General features: G+C 38.5%; 1 protein-coding gene across 1 annotated transcript in view; it reads left to right on the top strand.

Moving 5' to 3' along the window:
* The window catches only part of TRANK1 (tetratricopeptide repeat and ankyrin repeat containing 1), a 65,073-nt gene extending 53,753 nt beyond the window's left edge, over window positions 1–11,320 (top strand). Inside the window, exon 24 of the mRNA XM_077786602.1 lies at window positions 9,099–11,320. Coding sequence (XP_077642728.1) covers window positions 9,099–9,184 — 86 coding nt within the window. The 3' untranslated portion in view covers window positions 9,185–11,320. The remainder of the gene's footprint in view (window positions 1–9,098) is intronic.
* The last annotated feature ends 8,725 nt before the right edge of the window (window positions 11,321–20,045 follow it).

Below are 20,045 nucleotides of genomic sequence, written 5' to 3'. Positions count from 1 at the left end.
AGTCTCCAAATTTCAGACTCTCAAAGAAAAAAATCTCTTGCTTCCTTGAACCTCATATTGATACAAAGAACTGTGTGGTAAATGATGTGTACTTTTCACCTCTTCCCTTTCTTTTTCTTTAAAACATTTTTTATTACACTGCCCACAGTTTTATTTCAAAACACTTGCCTAAAAGTCAGCTGTTACAAACTCTGACTCAGCAAATAATTTAAACACTTGCCATTTTTTAAGCATTTGCTGTCATTCCTAAAGGGAAGCCGTTTACCCCTGCACTTCTGAAAACATAGGAAGAAAGAAATTGTCTTGTTCCTGTAAATAAATCAAAATGTTTTCCTGCCAGAAACCCCCGTGACAATATTTGCTGAAATCCAATTATAAAGCACCCTTCCTTGCATGAAAGGGACCACAGCTGTTGCTACTGAGATTCACCCTTTTTTGTTGGAGCATTTAGAAAGTTAAATTCAGAAAAGAAGAGTTAAAAAAAAATATAACCAGCAATAACAAAAGTGGTAACAAAAATGTGATAGACAGGGACACACTACTGTATCTGACTCTATCACTTTGGATGTCTCTGAAATGGTTATTGTTGATCAACACAGGAAGGGTGTAGACCTGCTAGAATGAGTCCAGAGGAGTGACATGAAGATGATGGGAGGGCTGGAGCATCTCCCATGTGAAAACAAGCATGAGAGAGTTGGGGTTGTTCAGCATGGAGAAGGCTGCGGAGACCCCTTAGAGTATCTTCTGCTACATAAAGGTGTCTTACAAGAGAACTGGAGAGGGACTTTTACAAGGACATGTATAGGACAAGGGGGAAATGCTTTTAACTGGGAGAGAGTAGGTTTAGATTAGAGATTAAGAAGAAATTCTTTGCTGTGAAGGTGATAAGGCACTGGAACAGGTTGCCCAGAGAAACTGTAGATGCTCCATCCCTGGCAGTGTTCCAGGCGAGGTTGGATGGGGCTGTGAGCAAGCTCGTCTAGTGTAAGGTGTCCCTGTCTATGGCAGTGGGGTTGGAACTACATGATCACTGAGGTCACTTCCAATCCAAACTAATTCAGTTTTCATTAAAACCTTCACATCTACACTTCCACAGCAAGACCCAGAGACACCTTGGTGTTAGTTTTCTGGCATGTCTTTTTGTTAGCTTGTAACTCAGAAATGTATTAGCAAAGTACCAGGCAACAGCCCTGCTCTATATCTTGGTGTGGTGGATGGCAGAAATTTTGAGTGTCTTCCCTAACACTCTCTCTAAGAGCTGGTGTGGTGGAGAGTGGAAGAGTTTGCATACTTTCTTTTGTAATTTTCGTAACTACATTTGTATACCAGGGTTTCTGACTGTACACATACTCGGCATCAGTGTGAAATACTTAAAGAGCCAAATCCTAAACACCAGAGCAGTTGAATTGTTGGATTAATAACCATTACAAATAAGTATTCTGAGAATTAGCACATTTATTTCAGTTTTCTGACATGGATTTCTTTAACTGTTTTCAGCCTGTCATCTGAGCATGGTATATGCTTGTGCACAGGTAGTGTGTGTGCATACTCTTTGCTGTATTCATCCTGCCTTGTTGCAAGAAGATGGATTGGAAGTGTCTTGGAAGCCTGTATGATCATTCTGTGCTGCTTGATCTATGGAAATAGCTTCAATTTCTTTGGAAAGAGATTGGTAGGAGATTCTTACCTTCCTACAGCCCATCTTCTGCTTATGCCACACAGATTTTCATGGTTTAAAAGTGTATAGTTGCTAGTGATTTAAATAATGGTCATATCTAGACATTTAGAAGTTACTTTCAATGGTCTTCTGATTAAATGGTTTCTAAACTGTCCAGTGCTGAAACTTTGGCAAACAATTGACAGAATTAGGTCGCCTCTTCAACATTCTGCAAATGTCAAAATTCTCAAATAAATAATAGTGATACCCTAAAATAGTTTTCATTAGGTATTGTGGAAGTAAATCCTTGCAATTCTCTTCTGTGAAGGGGTGAGTAGATATTCACTGAAGCTACATTACATGAGTCTAGTGCTATATATCTCTCTGTACTATTCATTGTAGAATTAGCTGATCTTGTACTACATTAATAGTAGTTATGGACAGGCTCTGCAAATCTAGAAGAGCCCTTGAACACAGAGGAGCTTGACAGGATGCTGAAGCAGAATTATTTAGATGCCTAATTTCTATGGAGAAAGTTGGTTACATCATGGTTACAGAGCAAAAGAGCTGAAAGGTGCTGGTGATATAAAATGGTGTTTCAGATGTCAGAAGATGTGCAGAAAGGAAATTGCTGAATACAGGTGAGTTACAGACCCTCGGTATCACTGGAGCTTTGACTGGGGAAGTCTGGGTGAAGGAGTGTCTGAAGTGTGGAGCATGGAAACCTTCAGGCATCTCCCTGTCAAAAGAATAGATCAGAGTTCTTCACTTTGGCCAGGAGACAGAAAATTTTGCTTGGAGGAATATGTGATGATGGATGCTTATGTAACAGCTAAGTGGCTGGAATACTTCTCTAGGCTGCTGAGACGGCCAGGTTTCAAACTCGGGCCTCCCAGGAGGGTGCTCTGAGCCATCGGATGCCAAATTGCCTAGAAAACGTTCACTGCAGCTGCTGCTGAAGGTGCCTAATTCAGGATATTTTGGAGCCAGGGAGAGGGTGGAAGTGGAACCCATTCAGGAAGGGATTAGGTGCATTTGAGTTGCAGGTGCCAACACAGCAGTCCTACATGTGAAAGAGATCCACCAGATCTTGGAAGGAGACCTGCACTTCCAGTACTGGTGGTGCTTGATTTCCAGGGCAGGGTTGAGTACACTTTCTTTGATAAATGTCTCCTGAATTGTGCAGTGAAACAGTTTCAGTAGGAGAGGTGGATTACCAGCAGCCCCCCAGCCAGGGTCATCACTGTTAAGTGACAGGTGGATGTGGAACTAAGTCTGGATCTTCTGTTCCCTGGGAGAACACTCTGATTCAGGAGCTAGTCAATGGTAACTGTTTTATGAAGATGCCCCTGGTATGCAAGAACCTTAGGAAGTGCTTTACTGAACTGAAGTAGATGATGAGAAAGAGCTACCTATTTTCTGGATCATGGTTGGGCTTGGGGGGTAGGTGACATGCTGAACTACTGTGTTTGTCAAAATATGGCAGTTCTGGACATATAACAGAGGTACAGGGTCAAAGCAAGTGTAGTGCAGACCAGTATCTTGGGTTTGATACAGGCCAGTTGCTAATGCCACACATTTTCTTCTGAAGCCCTTTGCCCTGTCAGTCTGCTGCTGTGCAGGGTCATGGTCAAACTGACATTACCTTCAAGGTAAGGAATGCTGCCTCATTCCTATACTGATGGCTATCCCATGGTGATGAGGCTACTCAAGCTACTCAAGCCCTTGAATCCCTTAAATGCAGATACTAACATTTATCACATAAATCCATCAGTTTTGGAATTGGGAGATCTTAGGGCAACTGGTGCTTTTCAATCTTGTATGATAACCTTTCACTAGAGTAAGTTAGCAGTGCTATTGAATGTATTTGAACCATGATTATTGGGCAGATATAAAGCACTTAAATACCTAGTTTTAACAAATAATGCAGAACCATGTTCTCCACAGTTGCTAGATAAAACATGGTCAAGTTTCTGTAAAAGATGTACTCTAACTTGAGTAGTTAACAAGGAACTTTTGACTAGAGACCTGTATAAAGAACAGAAAAATCAAGCTAAAATAAATAAGTGCCAAAAACCAGTTTCCAAGTTGTTCCGCTTGTCTGTAAATAACATGCTTGGATAACTTATTTTTTCTTGACCCTATCACTTTGAATATCTCTGCTGTTCAAATCAGTGTTACTCAGACAAGATTAAACACCAGCTAATTGGAAGGAATTTCCTGAAGTTACATTCACATTTTGTCACCATTCTTTACTTTTGATGGAGGAGTCTGATGTTTAAAAAAGGAATAAACTTGTAGTACAATGAACTGTACCTGTGAGCTGGGGTATTTATAGCTCTATGCAGCAGTCTGGTTGCAGGGGCGAAGAAAAGTCTTTGGTTGTTGTGTGGAGTATGTTTTGCATTATGAGTTAATATTAAGTTAGTGGTTTTTTACTGATCAGTGAATATCGATATGGAGAGGGGATTTTTTTTTCCTATTTCCACCACCTACCTAAAGACATGAGTCCTTCTTTATGGTCTCGCCTTGTCCACTTTTTGTTGTCTAGTTCATAAATTGCTAATTCCATCTGTTTTTTGCTGGAGGATCCTTTCTGTGTTCTTGTGGCTTGTGAATAGGCAAGAAAAACATGCTGAACTTCCCCCTTTAGGACCTAGTTTAGCCAATCCCCTTTGTCTGGCAGGAACCATAACTCTTTTGAGCAGGTGTCAGGATTGACTGAATCTTGTCCAAGGCTGGGATCATCACTTGGGACTAGTCACCATTCCCCAAATGAAAAGCATTTTCTACTAGGTGTAATGAGTTTTTAATAGGAACTATAATCATCTAGTAATTTAGCCTGGGCCTCTACCTGGAAACTGTGATGCATCTGCTTGTCTGAAGCCTTTTGATTGAAATTACTAGAGCACAATCTGAAGAAGTTGTGTCCTTATGGAAAAAAGGAAACAGTCTTTACAGGTTCAAAGTTGTGGTATGGACCTCCATCCCCATATTCCTTCTAAATAAATTGAGGTGAGACAGAAGAGAAAATGCCATGTCTTGTCTGATGCTTATCTTCCACATGTCCCAAAATATGGTTCTTTAACCCAGCATGTACAAGGTCATTCCACATACACAGTTGAGTTATTTATATATGGTTCTGCACAAAAACGGGTGCTGGGTGGCAAATACACAAAGCCATCACGAAGGCTGTCAAAACTTCTCACTATAAATTTTAGCAAGCAAAGGCTTTAAGGTTCACTTGCTTCAAGTTACACAGTTCTCTTATTAATTAGTATTCTGTCTTCTGTTGGTTGAGTCCCTCACTTCTTATGCTGATTAGTCCACGTGCTCAGTTTTTCTCTTCAGTCGGTGGGTTTCTTGAGTCAGTGGTCAAGAGCTCCCCCTACCAGAATTACCTTGTCCCACTCAAAGCTGATTTCAGCAAAGTTGATTGAGTTGGCTTGTTAGTTTTTTCCTTATAATGGGAGTTTTTTCAACTGTCCTTGTGGCCTGTAAATTCTGTATTCTTTGTGTCTACTATAGTAGTACATCATTCTTCCCTATGTCTGAGAGCACTGAAATCTTCAAGCCCTAAATCTTAACAAAGCAATTCCACCAAAAAGTAACTTGCCTTTCTAATGCCTGGACATCATAGCCACCCCCATTTTGTAACTCGTTCTGCAAAGATTACTAAAAAAATTACCTGAAAATGTGGAATAAAATTATCTGTTTACTTAGTTTATTGATAGATAGACCACTATAGGTACTTGGGGGAGAGTTCCTTTAACCATGAAAACTGACAAAAGTCACAAACTATACAAACCTTTCTCTTTATGAAAGCCACAGTATCCCAAGTAAGAATGAAGTTGGGAGGTTTTGAAGTTAAGAGGTTTCACCTCAGTGATAAATAAGACAATTTTGTCTAATTTATCTTGTATTTTCTCTTTCAGCAGCATCTCAAGTCCAGACCTTGACATCTGGACTAAAATACTGTCTGAAAAAAGGTTTCGCCATTGTGCTTAATTACACATAGTGGACAATTGTGTATTCCATGAGCACAAACTTCCCCCCACTCCTGATACTGCCAGATCCACAATTTAGAATTGTTGCACAGTTGTGGGCTTAAAACCATAGGATTGCATTTTGTGTTTATTGAAATTTGATGTTTTCCTATATACCTTTATTTCCTTAGTCTTTTCTGTCTTCAGCCAAACCTAGTTTTCCTCCCTATCCAGGAATACTTGACTTACTGCTTTCTTTAAAAGAAACAGAAAATCTGAAGTGAGCACTTCTTCCAGGAGCTAGGTATTAAAGATAAATACAAATTTGCCATAAGACTCAGGATTAAACCTCAAAATTTGGAAATAATGGGACATAAGACTGAATTATGCCCCATGCCACATGTTTGTGACAGGGAAAAGAGGAAGAAAAATAGTCTTTACTGTCGGATATCCTCTGTTTCTTTCCATTCCTAATAGGTAGGGTGGAGGTGATCAGCAGTGAACACCATGTGGGATTCTACAGCAGCTTTTTAGTCATCGCCTAATAAAATGGGCTGTAGAAGCCTCTTCTTACACAGGGGATTAGCTAAGAAGCAATGTCATATTTCAAAATGAAGCACTTGGGCAGTGGGTGTGTGTGGAGGAGAGAGTAGGATCATGCTGTAAAAAGTGCTCACATTTTTAGCCAGACAGCAGTTCTGCAGCAAATAAAATCTCTCTCTCCAACAGATGGAGGAGAAGTGAGTGGGAGGGAAGTTTGGAAGCGCACTTTGTCATTTCTGTTCGCTCACTGCTTCGTCTGCAAGGGAGAGTGCATGAAATACCAGTTGATAAAAGGGTGGATTAAAAAGTGTAGCAGCATCAAGGAGGTAAAGGCAACTCTCCATGGAGCAACTTCCATCTGGGACTGTCAAAATGCTTTATAAACACTGGACCACTGAGCTTTGTCATATCCCAGTGTTGTACAGGTATCGATCATTCCTATTTAGAGATGAAGAAATTCAGGAATAGAGAGTGCTGACAAGATTTAAGTGCAGAAGAATATTGGTTTGTAGGGCTGGACTTCATGCTACTGTCATCTCCAGTGCAGGACCTCACTGGATTAGCATGGACAATTCTGCCTGACCCAGCCTCCCCCTGGAATACACTGCCATTTGCTTTCCATGATCAGGCTCAATTTACCTGTCATTTTCATTAGAACTGATGACTTTAAAACTCTCCTGGAAAGCAAATGTTCTCATCTGAAAATGGCAGGGAGAGAATCACGAAGCAAGAGTATCTGTACTGTTTCCACCTGCAAAATTTTATTCCTCCCTCAACGTTTGTTTTAGGGAGGGGGAAGGGGTAGTGAAAAATAATCTCTGATAATTTGTTGCAATATAAATTAATTAGCTTTCCACATTTCCTTAAAAAGGGGCTTCTGTTATAAAACAAGGTCAAAACTGTGGTTACATGAAGATATATGTATTTGGGTGAAATGTTTAAACATGAGCTCAGAGAGAGCTGTAGGTTCTGCTGCCCCTGCACTGGAAGGAACTTCATTTGTACCCAGGATAAATGCTTCCAAACACATCTTGATCTTATTTATACTTAGGGAAAAGTGGAGTAAACCTAGTAAAAATCTGATTACTTTCATTGCATAAAGAGAAAACAAGCAAAACCAGACTCAGATTTTTCAGGTGCAAGGGCAGTCAGGTCTCAATGTACAAGCTGAGGTGTACTTTCTGAACTACTTGGATTTTCTGACCTGTTCATCTAGTCAGAAATCAAAACAGGGATGTTCTCTTGCCAGTTGAACTGGGTGTTGATACTATTGAATAGAAGGGTGCAGGACAATGAGCCTCTTGTTTGCTTTCTCAGGTTCTAGGAAGTGTGTATTGCTGTGGCTGGGAGAGTGCGTCTCTGTACATTAGAGAATTTCCTAAGCTGATGTTCTCAAACTGCTGGTTTTCAGCCTTTGTGAGGTGATTCTGCCTGCGTTGCACAAGGGCCTGGTGTTCTGGCTGATTGATTAGGTAACCAAAATGTGGATTCATCCCCTGCGTTCATGCTTTTGAACTGTGGTATTTCAGATCAATTAATCCTGGTTGTTCCTGCTTTGCTAAACCAAAGTAACAAAATACATTCTGCCAATGTCTGATATTCATCATCTGACTATATTTGTAATTGCAAACTATTTATATCTTCAATGCTGACTCATAAAGCAAGGTATTTCACTGAGGCTGAAAGGGAAATGACCCTGCATCTTTTCCAGCTTATTTGTCATTTTTTTGTCCTGCTTTGGGGATGTCTGTCCTACTTTCTGTCACACATATTAGCCTTGGCTGATTGATATGACAAGATGAAGATCCTTGAGCAAAACCAGCCTTATAGACATTGATAGAGAATTATTTTGCTTCATGTATCAGAAAAATATCTTAAGCAGAATGAAAGAGCATTAACTGACCCAGTCCCAGACTAAGTTATGAGTAGGTTAACAAAGAAACTAAAATGTGTGTTTGCTGGTTTCTTTTTCTGCCTTGGTATGAAAAGACAGAATAAAACAACAGTGGCTTCAAAAACAGGCATGCAATTGGGCCCACTGTCATGAATATTTTCTGCTAAAATGTGTTTACTGCTTATGTCCTGAATATTGCCATGAAAATGTATATTGCAGATTAGAGTTATCTACAAAATCCTTGTAAATCATGCTGGGGACAATGTATGTATTTGCTGTCAGTCACAGGAGTCCAGTCAGTGTAATAGGTGAAATCACCTCCCGTGATTTGGTGTGTAGGATTTGCTGAAGGAATAAATTATATGCTTTTTTTCTGCATGAAAAGCTTAATACAATACAAGGACCATTAGAACTTGACAAGTTGATTTGGTACTGAAACCTTGCTTGAAGAGAATTTACAACCTAATGACAAACCTTGAAGGGGAGGAGTCAACCCCCTCTGATTCTAGATGTCTTGAAGGACATATGACTACATAAAAGTCCTTATTCAAATAGTTTAAACTTCAAAATATAATTCAATAAATGTGTTGTTATTATTCATAGTATTCAATGTAATTATATTTATTTTCTTAAAGTAATCAAATTTTTACATATTATATGATTGATATTTCCCTCCAAATTAGCTTTACCCAAATCATGAATAGAAAGGAATTCCCTTTGAAACAAAAAGTATTATCTGCCTTTTTCTAATACAATACAGTCTAACAATTATGTTACCTAATTGTCCTCAGGTGACTTTATGATGCTTGTATCCCAAAACAGTAATCTGTTCCATTTATGCTGGATATTAAGCTTTGCACCAGTTTAAGACAGGTTCTGAGAGCAAAATGAGGGAAAGAATTGTGGAATGTGTTATCATAAATTGCACTTGCTCCCCCGCATCCTGCTCCTGGACTTTGTTGTCTGTAGCATGGATGGACAGCGGGACAGAGCTTTCTTTCCTTTGCTTTTTCGTTAGTTTTTTTTCAGCTAGCTGAGGCAGTGAAGTTCCCCGGACTGTGGCTTTCCTTTTTCTTGGAACTGATTTGCCCTGCTTTAGACTGAAAATCCAAAAAACACCAGGACCTCACACCTGTAGCCCATGGGGCCCGGGATGCAGCATTTTCCAGCACAGGAGAGACTGGTAAGAGACTGAGCAAGCCTGAATTTGCCATTTCTTCAGAACAGCAAGAGGTTTTATTGTTTAATATATATATATATATTTTTTTTTTTTTAATGCTTGTGAATACTTTGCTTGTTAAATAATCAGGTTTTTCTTCTACTTTTTCTCAAAGGAGATTTTTGTCTCACAAACTGGGTGGGGGAGGGGCCACTTGAATTTGCTTTCTAGAGGGACCCCTTCAGAAATTTCCTTCCTAAATTTGCCCTAAATCAGAACACTAATATACTTTCTTCTAGTTACCAAAGAAAAGGCATCAAATTTAGTAAAAACGCCTCACTTACTTGCAGAATAGCTTGCCTTAATAATTGCTAAAAGTGAGAAACAATCCTCAGAAAAATAACTAAGTATAACCAATGTGAGATAAGAATAAAACCACATTTTAAATCAGGATGTGTTCTTTGCTGAACTAAATCAGGTTAAATTTAGCTTTTCCAGCCTTACCCATATGTTACCTTTCTCTTTGAGCTCTTGTAGGATTTCTGTACATTTGATGATCGCTGCATTTGTGAGGTTTTTTTTTAATTTTAGGTTTTCTTTTTGGTATAAATTAAGTAATGAACAATTAATAGATGACCTCAAATGATGTGCAGATCTCAAATGTGCATCTTTCTTTTCTGTTTAGTGAAAGCACATTAAGGCAAATATATTCAGTGAATATGTTAGGCACTTAAATGCCTGGTGCTTGGCTCCACAATGAAATCCAAAGTCTTCTGTCCAGAAATGTATACAATTCATTTAGAGAATAAATCTCTTCAGGATGCAATCCAGTGCAGCCATTACACTTATTTTATGAGAACAGCTAAAATATATAGCTGCCTCAAGCTAGGCATGTGGAAATAATGGAGAGGAGAATCAATCTCTGCCTGAGGGTGCTCTGGTGTCTACATGGGATCCATCTCCCTGAGACACTTCCTAGAGGTCCATCTTGAAGACAACAGCAAAATGGTGGGAGTATTTGTAGACAAAATGGTAGCACAGAGAGCCTTTTCTCAGAACATTCAGACCATCTGCCACTCTGAGATCACAGCACAAAGCCAAAGTGGATGCAAGGTTCTCTCTTAAGCCTGGTCCTTTCATGTAAACAGTCATTAAGAGACTGAGAAAGTCAGGGGGTTCAGAGACCGAGCTCTTGTTGCCCAGTGCTGGGGTGGTAAAGCCTGATCACCTCTCTGTGGTTATGAATTCTGCACTAAACACCTTCTGGATAAAACAAAGGTGCTGACAGAACTTAGACGTGGCTGAGGCGGGGGGAGATGCCTAAGAGTGTGATTTTGGTTTGGCAACCTTGTCTTATTTCTGTGACTTCCAGCTCTTTCTTAAATCTAGTCCTTGGTCACTCCTCTGAGCATTTAGAAATAAAAGAACCGGCTCCTCTTTGTTTCTCAGCACATGAATACTAATTGTTTCCCTTTGGATTTATGCCATGTCATCTAATATTCAGTGAATAAACAAAGCTGCAAGTCATGTGCAATCATCCCCAACCTACTGGAGTTATTAACAGCACCCACTCATGGACTTTTTAACAGAGATTCAGCTTTCCTTTAAATTCTCTCTTGGAAAAGTGGCCATAAAACATCCTAGGCTCACACAGACTCTATTCTGAAAGAATTCTTATTGAAAACTTTCAATATTTACCACAGCATGATTCTAAATTGTCCTCCTTTGGAGTGCTTGCTGAACATTCAAAACTAACAAGCTGATAATATTGCCTCCAGAAATTTTCTGTGCCCTTGCAATGTAGTTGCTTGTATAACTGTAATGCAGATATGGGATCAAAACCTTAATTTTTTGTTCTAAATTAAATTAATTCACATAGCTGACTTAAAACCCCACAAATTTAAAATATAAAGCAAGAATTTGTTGACATTGTGCTGCTCTTTCCTTTATCAGCTCACTAGGGAGGTAATTTTTTGCTACAATCTTGATTTTCAAGTGTAGTTCACACTCACCACAGGACATGAAGCACTGAATAAAAAGAAATAATGGGTGTAACTTCCTTAAATCTTCCTGTTGAAAGGGCAGGGGAACTGCCAGTCTGCACTCTTCTCAAAACTTAATATTAAATATGGTTCTGCACAGACTGATTTCAGTTCCTCATCTCCACTTCTTAGGAATTTGTCACACATTGGACAGTATTGATGTATAACCAATGTATGCATTGGCACATGTATAATCTATGTATGTAGATCTGTATTTAAAAACACATGAAACTCCAGATATTCTCAACCAATTACTTGAAGCAGGTGAAATTTATACATGGAATACCCGTTTTCTCTTTAAAGACTAGAGTCTCTGCATTTGTCCCTAAAATGAGGAAAATTATCCATAAAAGATTCTCTTCTGCATGGTTTAAGCAGACAGACTAGGAGTTTTTACATCTTTAGTTAAGACTGACTCTCTGTTTTGTTCATATTTGATGGAAAATTTAGTAGATAATTCTAATTACTCAGATACAAAGATGGAATATTGATCTACATCTGCAGTTTCACACAACTGTCTCATGTATGCCACATTTCAGCACCAGCTTCTTGTAGGGGAAATGCATCCTTGGAGTGTGTTTCACCATCCTTCAGCACAGGCATGGGAGGATAAAGCCTGGCTAACAACTCTGATCAACTTTTCATTGTAAACTTCACTCCTTTCTCTACAAAACCTGTAAGACAGATGCTCTATTTGTATCTTGTTAAGTAAATAAAAGACATAGCTGGTGAGATGTAGGATTTCTCATTCACATTTGCTGGCACATACTATCCACAAGGCTTTATTGGTGATGTGAAGTTGCCTGGGTAGCAGAATATTGTCCCCAGGCTGAGAGCAAGTCCAACACTGCAGGCCTGTTTCTAATAAACATAGAGGGATTAGAAAGTGATTGCTTGCTTTGAACTGCTTCACTTCTGCTTCCTTACTTGAGAGAGATTTATGGAACATTTAAGGGAGGGAAAACATATTTGCAGGAGACAATTTAGAAGTGAACTTTAATTTTTGGGGACTTTACATGTTGTTTTAGACAAAGTAATACTTAACTAGATGAAGTGATGCAAACAACAGGTGCTCACTGCATTGCTGTGCCTTTGCTTGAAGCGAGGTGGCACATGGGCTTTTGGGAAGTGAGCTGCTGTGGATCTGTGATGGCTTTAGAGACACTGAATTTTCTCAGATGGAAATTGCAACCTGTTTTTCTTTTCTCACCTTTTCACCATTAAAATGTCAAGTCTAATTTTCCTTGGTTTAGACAGAGAGTGTCAGGAACACTGGAAAATAAGAAAGGTATAAATTAAAGGTTGTAGCCATCTGTAACCATAACAATAAATATCATTGTCTGTAGAGTGCTTCATCTATGTCTGCTGCCTGAGAAGATTGAAAAAGCATTCATGTCAATGCACTATTCCTCATTATTCTGCATGTACAGAAGAATTTAATCCCTTTTAGCAGGAGGAAAATTGTCTAGTCTCAGGTCTTTGGGTTCAAAGCAGTTTAAAATCTTGGCATAGCTGTTTAGGAATGAAATTTGAGCAGAGGTCTGGTAGAAAGATGGTTTTCATCTCTTGCAAAATGGCTAATTTAACATTATAACAGGTCATTTCTGCAGTGTGCACCGACATGAACTGTTTCAGTTTGAATCACCTGTCAAAGCAGGACATCAAAAATAGCATTGGGTAGAGCAGTAGAGAACGGGCTGGAACCACAAATCTGTGTCAGGGAAGGAGGGACAGAAAATTTTAACAGAACATCTTATGCCAAGTTCTGTTCCAACAAATGTCTCTTAGATAAGGGCAGCTCTGATCTGCCTGATCTGGGAGGTGGAATGAAAGATTGTGCCCACACCATTTGATGTGTGAACTCATTGTGTGTCTGGAACGTGGCAGAGGAAAGGCTATACTAGGCAGAGTCCTCTTATCTGATTAAGCATGGTTTTGGATGCCCCTCAAATATTTTTTCACTGACCACATTGTGAGAAGAGGGACAAAACCAGAAAAAATTATCTTTCTGCCATGTGCCTGTGTGCTAAAGCACCATATCCATCAAAAATCCTAATAACATATTTAACTGCCTGTTCTTGTCTTTTATATCTTTCTCCTTTACTTGGGTATGAGTATACTGGCAGCTACATAGAAGCACTTTTAGTACTTTTGCTTTCTCTGGTGTTCATTAAAGCCAATGGAAAACCACACACTTTCTCATGAATTTTCACCTTGTCCAGTTATGTGTATCTCTTGCGTTCTTGTTTTGAAGGCTAAGTCAAGAAAGCAGTGAAATTATGCATAAAGAGCTCAAAACCTTATACATCATGTATTTCATCATATTGGCCTAGGAAGCAAAGAAAGTGCTATAAAAAAGAGGTGACAAGGCTTTTAAGATGCTTTTCTGATGAGTCAAAATTAATGTTGTGTGTTCATTTTACTGTGTTGTCCTAAGATTGACAGTGTGTCTATGGTTCCTATGCAAAAGCCAGTGAGATTTAAGTGAGTTTTTCTGTCATTGGGGAGAGTAATTAATCCTGGTTTCCTATGAATTGTCCTTTGCCTCCAGTCTGTTATCTCTTCCCTTAAGCTTTCCTCGAATTTGAATAATGTCCACTATGTGCTGTTGATGCAGCAGCTGTCAATGGTATCCCAAAAAATCAGGGCCAGGGCTAATGTGCTGCTTACACATGGATGCTTACACATGTTCTACTGCCAGTTGGTTGTCAACAGTTGCATATGTGAAAAGCAGCTACATCCTAGTTGCTTTGCTCTTGTGAGGGAAAATAATTTGGCTCCCTGTGTGCTAGCCAGCTTAAAGTTTTCACAAAATTTGTACAAGGCAGTTATATTTCAAATGTCTAGTCTCTTGTCAATTTCGGTAGAAATTAGTCAGTGCTGTCAAAATTATTGGGCAAAGAGAGGGAAAGAGACAAATGAGAAATTGAAGAGAAAACCACAGCCTCAAAATTCTTTCTTTCCTGGGAATTCAGGCCTGAGACAGTTAATGCCAGTATGGTATATTTGATGCTTCTTTAACCGGTAATGCTGGTATTTTCAAGATACTCTTTCTCAGTCAGGAGGGCCAAGCATTTTTTTATGGTAATGCAAATTCTCATAGAACTGTAGCTGAGGTTTCAAAAAAAAAAAAAAAAAAAGTCAGATTGTGAGATTAATGAAATATAAAACATAACCAGAACAACTTCTCCTGTTTTGGTTGTCCGGCTGATTTCATATCTTGTTCATCAAAGTCCAGAATAAATAATTCTAACTGGGGCTCCCAAAAGTTATGGCACCAGTGGCACCAGTTGTCCTAAACATGCAGAGAAGGAACAGCTGGTGACTGTTTTTACACACAATCTTCCTCTAAATATTAGAGGATGCTTTGCAATATGATATTTTTATTTATACCTCAGTAATACCAAGATGTCCTCGCTGAAAGTGGAGCCTGAAGGTATAATTTTTTGGATCTACAATGCTATGGGAGACAGTCTTGTCCTCAGTTTTCCCCTATCTCTTTCCTCCAAAATATCACAGCTAATTAGGAAGAGGAAAGGTAGGCGCCATGAAATGAGGTGCCTTGTGCCAGGCTCCAGAGCAGATCATGTGTGTGCTGAGAATAGAGCTCAGTCTCCTGCTGCCCAATGGAAATCTCTTCCCTGGATTCCCCGGCTGCATCTCAAGGTCCCGGGTAAAGCGTTGCATTTCTAATACGGTGTCACAAAACTCAAAAGTTTTAATGAAACATTATAAAAATTTCGTAAATATATACAATTCTTCAAAACACTTGAAAAACCTTGGGTACAGCTGAGATGTATTAATTCACTTTAATGCAAGGTTGTTAAAATCTTTATTGAGACAAGGGATTTGGGAAACTAATTTGTTTTCAAGGATTCTGCTTCATTGCATGCTTTTCAGATGCTCATGATTTGACATTCAGTTATGACTTCTCATGAAAATTACATTCCTAATAAATACATTTGTGTTTACATTGTCATTAGCATAAATGTCTGAACACTCCATGCATTTACCATGCACAGGCTTGTCTTGTCTCTTGGCCTTGTCAAAATGACAAGTTTTTTTCCCCAACACATTCTGTTCTTTAATATACTTTTCTGTTTTGTAAAATGCTTCTTTCTTTGTTACTGACTTGGATCACAAATGGTCTTCATTTCCATATTCCTCTGAACTAACTAGCTAAATACAGGTTCCTGTGGATGTGAAAGGGGTTATGACTCATACAAACAAAAATATGTTAACTTTTTGTGCATGCTGTAATCTATTAGAAACATTCTTATACCATGTGGCTTAACCTTGTACTTTCTTACTATTGTAACTGACAATCATCAATTAATTGAAGTGTAAATTTGGACCCAGCTCATCAGACTGTCAGAACTGTGTGTTGCAATGCATTAATTTAATTCCAGGTTCCATTTTACATTTACACCTCTTAATATGTACTAGGACAATAATAGATTGAATAACTGGGATTGCAAGGCAGTCTTTTGAGGGTTAGTGTTATAAAAGGGAAAGTAAGCTACATGCTCTAAATTCTTCTCCCTGTTGAGTACAAAGCTCTTTTGCAGCAAATTTATATTTCCACATAGAGAGAGATCTGGGTCTCCAGTCTGGTCCTATATTTTCAGATGGTTTGACCTGCCTGATGTGATTGCTTATACGAGTCCCACTGAGATCATCACCTCTGTAGGCTCTCCCCATCAACTCTCCTTGGGGAGAAGTTTCAAAATGCTGAATCCCTGGATTCCCTCCATGTCATGTGTGCTTTTTATGGTGAGATGGAGGCCATCAGGAACGCCACTGTGGCCGACTCTGCAAAAGCATGGGCAAAAACAAGTTCTGTCCTGGGTAAGAAATGCAAAAGTGATGCTGCAAGCAAAGTAGAGATGACACTGCCCTGTCTGAATTTTAATTACAGTGGAAAGTATTCAAGAGTGATAAGGAAAATATGGATCCTTTATCCATTTTCTCTAAGAATCATAAGCATTTATTAATTAGACTGGAGCTTGCACAAAAGACAGTTTTCAAGTGTTCTTAATGAAAGCACAGAAGATGATGGTTTTTATAGTGATGCTAAAGTCCATATTTTGTATTATTTGGAAATTTTTTCCCATAATATCTACAGTTTTCAAATTAATTATTTTTCCGTCAGCCACAGGCATTGTTTGCATGAGAAGTCCTTATTTTAAAAGAGAAGTGATCAAGAATTTAAGGAAGAGCTACAGTTATATTACACAGAAGACTGACTGCAGTATTTTAGCCCCTCCCTTTTGCATGTATGAGCATGACACATAGTGGCCACATTTCCCAAAGATGCAGCAGAGGCTGGGCAGCTTGAGTCCTGCTCACCCACTCCTGCTTGCTCCCACCCACATTCCTTGCTCCGGCCTTTTCATTCAGTGCAGAAGTGAGGAATTGAATTTATTCATTAGGCCCAGCTGCTGAACATGGGGAGGAAAACATCTATTGCCTCTCAGTTTACCTGAAGAGACACCTGAAAATCAGTGGGGCCTCTCTTGCCTTCCCAGCACAGCCCCTTTGCTCTGGTGTCACTCACAAGTCCAGCCTGTTCATCAGTACTGACCAGTGCCAGATAAATGACCTTGGGTAAAAGAGGATGTCAGACTGGTATTGCTATTTCTGGTTTACTGGTCTGTTTTTCCCATCCATCTCTATTTTTCTGGTAGTGTTCCATTTCTACAGTGACAATACAGACATAATTAGTAAGTATGAGCTGCTTGCTTCCAAACACTATGAATTGTGTAATTTAAAAATGTATCTGTACAAACACTGTCTCACACTGTTTGCAGATAAATTTTCTGTTGCCTGAGCCATCAGTGGCAGTGAAAACCAGTGTCTCCAGGAACCTAATGTTCCTCTTCACCTTTTATGAGGCATGAAATACGCCGATATGTAGCAAATAAAAGTATTCACAGCAGGAACCATGTTCAAAACTTCAAAGCAAGGAAGGGAGAGTAACTTCTAAGCCAGAAGAGGAGTGTATTTTTAAAGCAATACTGTCAGCCAGGGGATATATCTTCTAAAAAATCCACAGAGAGTTTACGTAGGTGCATAAATACCTAGGGTATTTTCAAAAAAAAACACATCCAGCATCAAATATTGTAATAACAATGGCAAATACTGAGGCAACATGAAGTCAGGCAGTTGAGGTTTGGATTCTATTTTTGTGACTTGCCATGTGACCTTCACTGAGTGTCTCCATGTTTGAAACTTCTTAGTTTTAATATTCATTTAAGGTACCTAAATACAGTTTATGTACTTTCACTATTTGTCTCCAGCTGTAAGTTTTGATCAGGCCATCTATTAATGAAGTTCCTACATACCTTATTGTGCATTGTGCAAGGTTTCACTGAATGTTGATGACCTTTGCGATACCTGAATGAAAGATATTATTAAATGTAAAATATAAATAAAATATAAAATGTCTCCTTAGAGAAATGTCCTAATGATAAGCATACCATTCTGTGAGTCTAAGTGAAGTTGCAATTCTGTATGTATTGCTTAGCACAGGTAAAGCTGAAATCTGGAGTGTCAGGGGATGTCAGGAGGTCACAATTTCTACTAATTTGATTCCAATGAGTGTCTCTTTAATACATGAAAACTTTCTAAAACAGGTAATGGAAAATTATCCCACATCATCAAAACATTGCCATTTATAATACACCTGTTATCAATGCCCTTTTCCATTGCAGTTTCTAATTATCTGAATTTGACACTGATTAAGTATTTTCATGACTTAGAAGCTGAAATAAGGCAGTATGCTAGAAGAAGATAACAGACCTTACTTTGGTGAGAATAAAATGCTCTTTTCTAAATATGCCCTTTAAATAAAAAGTTAATTCAGGAAAGAAGTAGTCAATTACGTTCATTATCTTCTTTCTTGGTTAGATAATATGTTGCTGAAGTCTGATTTTCACTTTGGATATCTGCTGGCCTGCTGACTGTGGCCAAGGAAGCTTTGGATCCTGAGTTTTTAAATTTGATCTTGTGAATTTGTTCAGCGCTGTTGTTATGTAAATGCCTATAATATCACTGTTCTGGCAAAATTATACATTGTCTTGATTCCACTCTGGTATTAGAATTTGGTTTCTATTGGGAACTCTTTCCTTCATGACATTTAAGGAGTAGCATGGATGTAAACTCTTTGATTTTTCTTTAATTTATTTTTGACAGTGGAGGGTAAATCCTGTGTTGTTCACATATAGCTTGGCATTTGTTTTTTGTGATTTGAATAATGCCTGTCATTTTTGGTATTTAACTGATGGGTTTTGATTTCTTTTTGAAGAGGTCTGAAATATTAGCTCATGGAGCTCTAACAGCAGCAGACTGTTAGCTACCATCACCTTCATTCAGATTAATTCCTTCATCTTTTGCCCCTTGTACTTCATATACTCAAGCCATAGAAGATGAGATAGAAATGTGGTTTAGAGAGAACTCAGTATTATTTTTAGTCCTCTGTAAAGGTCAAGGGTTTTTTTGGCTTTCATTCTTATATTAAATGCACTGGGTTTCATTTTTTTCTTTAAAAGGAGCCATATTAACTGCTGTCTTATTTATAATATAGGTATTTTTTGCAAATATGAAATAATCCCTGATAGTTCTCCCAGAAGCAGCAGTGTCAGGTTGCTTGTCACAGCATTTCAGCCTCTGTATTTCAGCCTCTGTGTCAGTTTTACACAAGCTGCTTTACACCACACGATGTGACAAAGTTTAATGTGCCCCAAGCAACCACTGGCTCCTGGGTGTTTGGAATATCCCAGTGACATGGGATATTCATATTTGTCTGAAAACAACAGACATACTTTTCTTTCTAGACTACAGAAAAATTACATTATAGCACTAGGCTCCAGGACTTCAAGCCTAATTTGCCACCTCAGGGACTATTAGCAAGCTGGAAAACCACTGTGTATGAATGACTTTCACATAAAAATTATAGACTAACAGTTTTGTTATTGAAACCACATTATGAAACTGATATTTCTATGCTGATTTATTCAATATCCTAGATTAGATTTCAGGACATTTGGAAGACAGCTCTCATCAGACTTTGTAAATAAACTGATTAAGTTTAAAGTAGCTGATTTTTTCTTGTCACAAAGCAATTCTATGGTTTGTATAGGTGATTTATCACTTTCAAAGCAATGTGTTGTGATAGCAGAAGGGATGATCCTATCTGGAGTATGAGCTAATAGGTCCACCATGAAAAAATGTGGATTTGTTTTTAGTGATATATTTTTAAGAATATGACAAAAAACAAATAAAGTGCAATTTCCAAGCACGATCATCTAGAGAGAATAATTCCTCAAGAAGATCAGGTGGAAATTTTGTTTTACATATCTCCTTTAATTTAAGTACAGCCCTTGAAACAGAACAGGTGCCAGCAGAATCCTGGTCTCAAGGGAGGAGAAAAGGGAGACAAATAAGTGTTTTCTAAGGCATAAGAAAATTGCTGATTTTAGGACAAGACCAAAAGAAAGCAGTATTTCTTACTAAAAGAGACTAGACATCCCTCTTCCAAGGGTGTACCTGTTTTCAGTCATAGCCATCTGTAAATACTATGTATGAGCTGGTGTGCAAAACACAGAGACATGTATTTGACAACTTCCTGCTGATTTGTCTGTGAAATTCAGCTTTCTTACAGGTTAAAAAGGTATCATTGAGAAGCAAATCTCATGGTTCATGTTTATACTTACTAAGAAATGGCAAGGAAGTAGCAGATAGTTTAACAGAGGAATGGAGTGGT

Source organism: Lonchura striata, chromosome 1, assembly GCF_046129695.1.
Source record: "Lonchura striata isolate bLonStr1 chromosome 1, bLonStr1.mat, whole genome shotgun sequence".
Lineage (NCBI taxonomy): Eukaryota > Metazoa > Chordata > Aves > Passeriformes > Estrildidae > Lonchura > Lonchura striata.
Note: the sequence above shows the minus strand (reverse complement) of the source record. Positions and strands in the feature narration are given on the sequence as shown.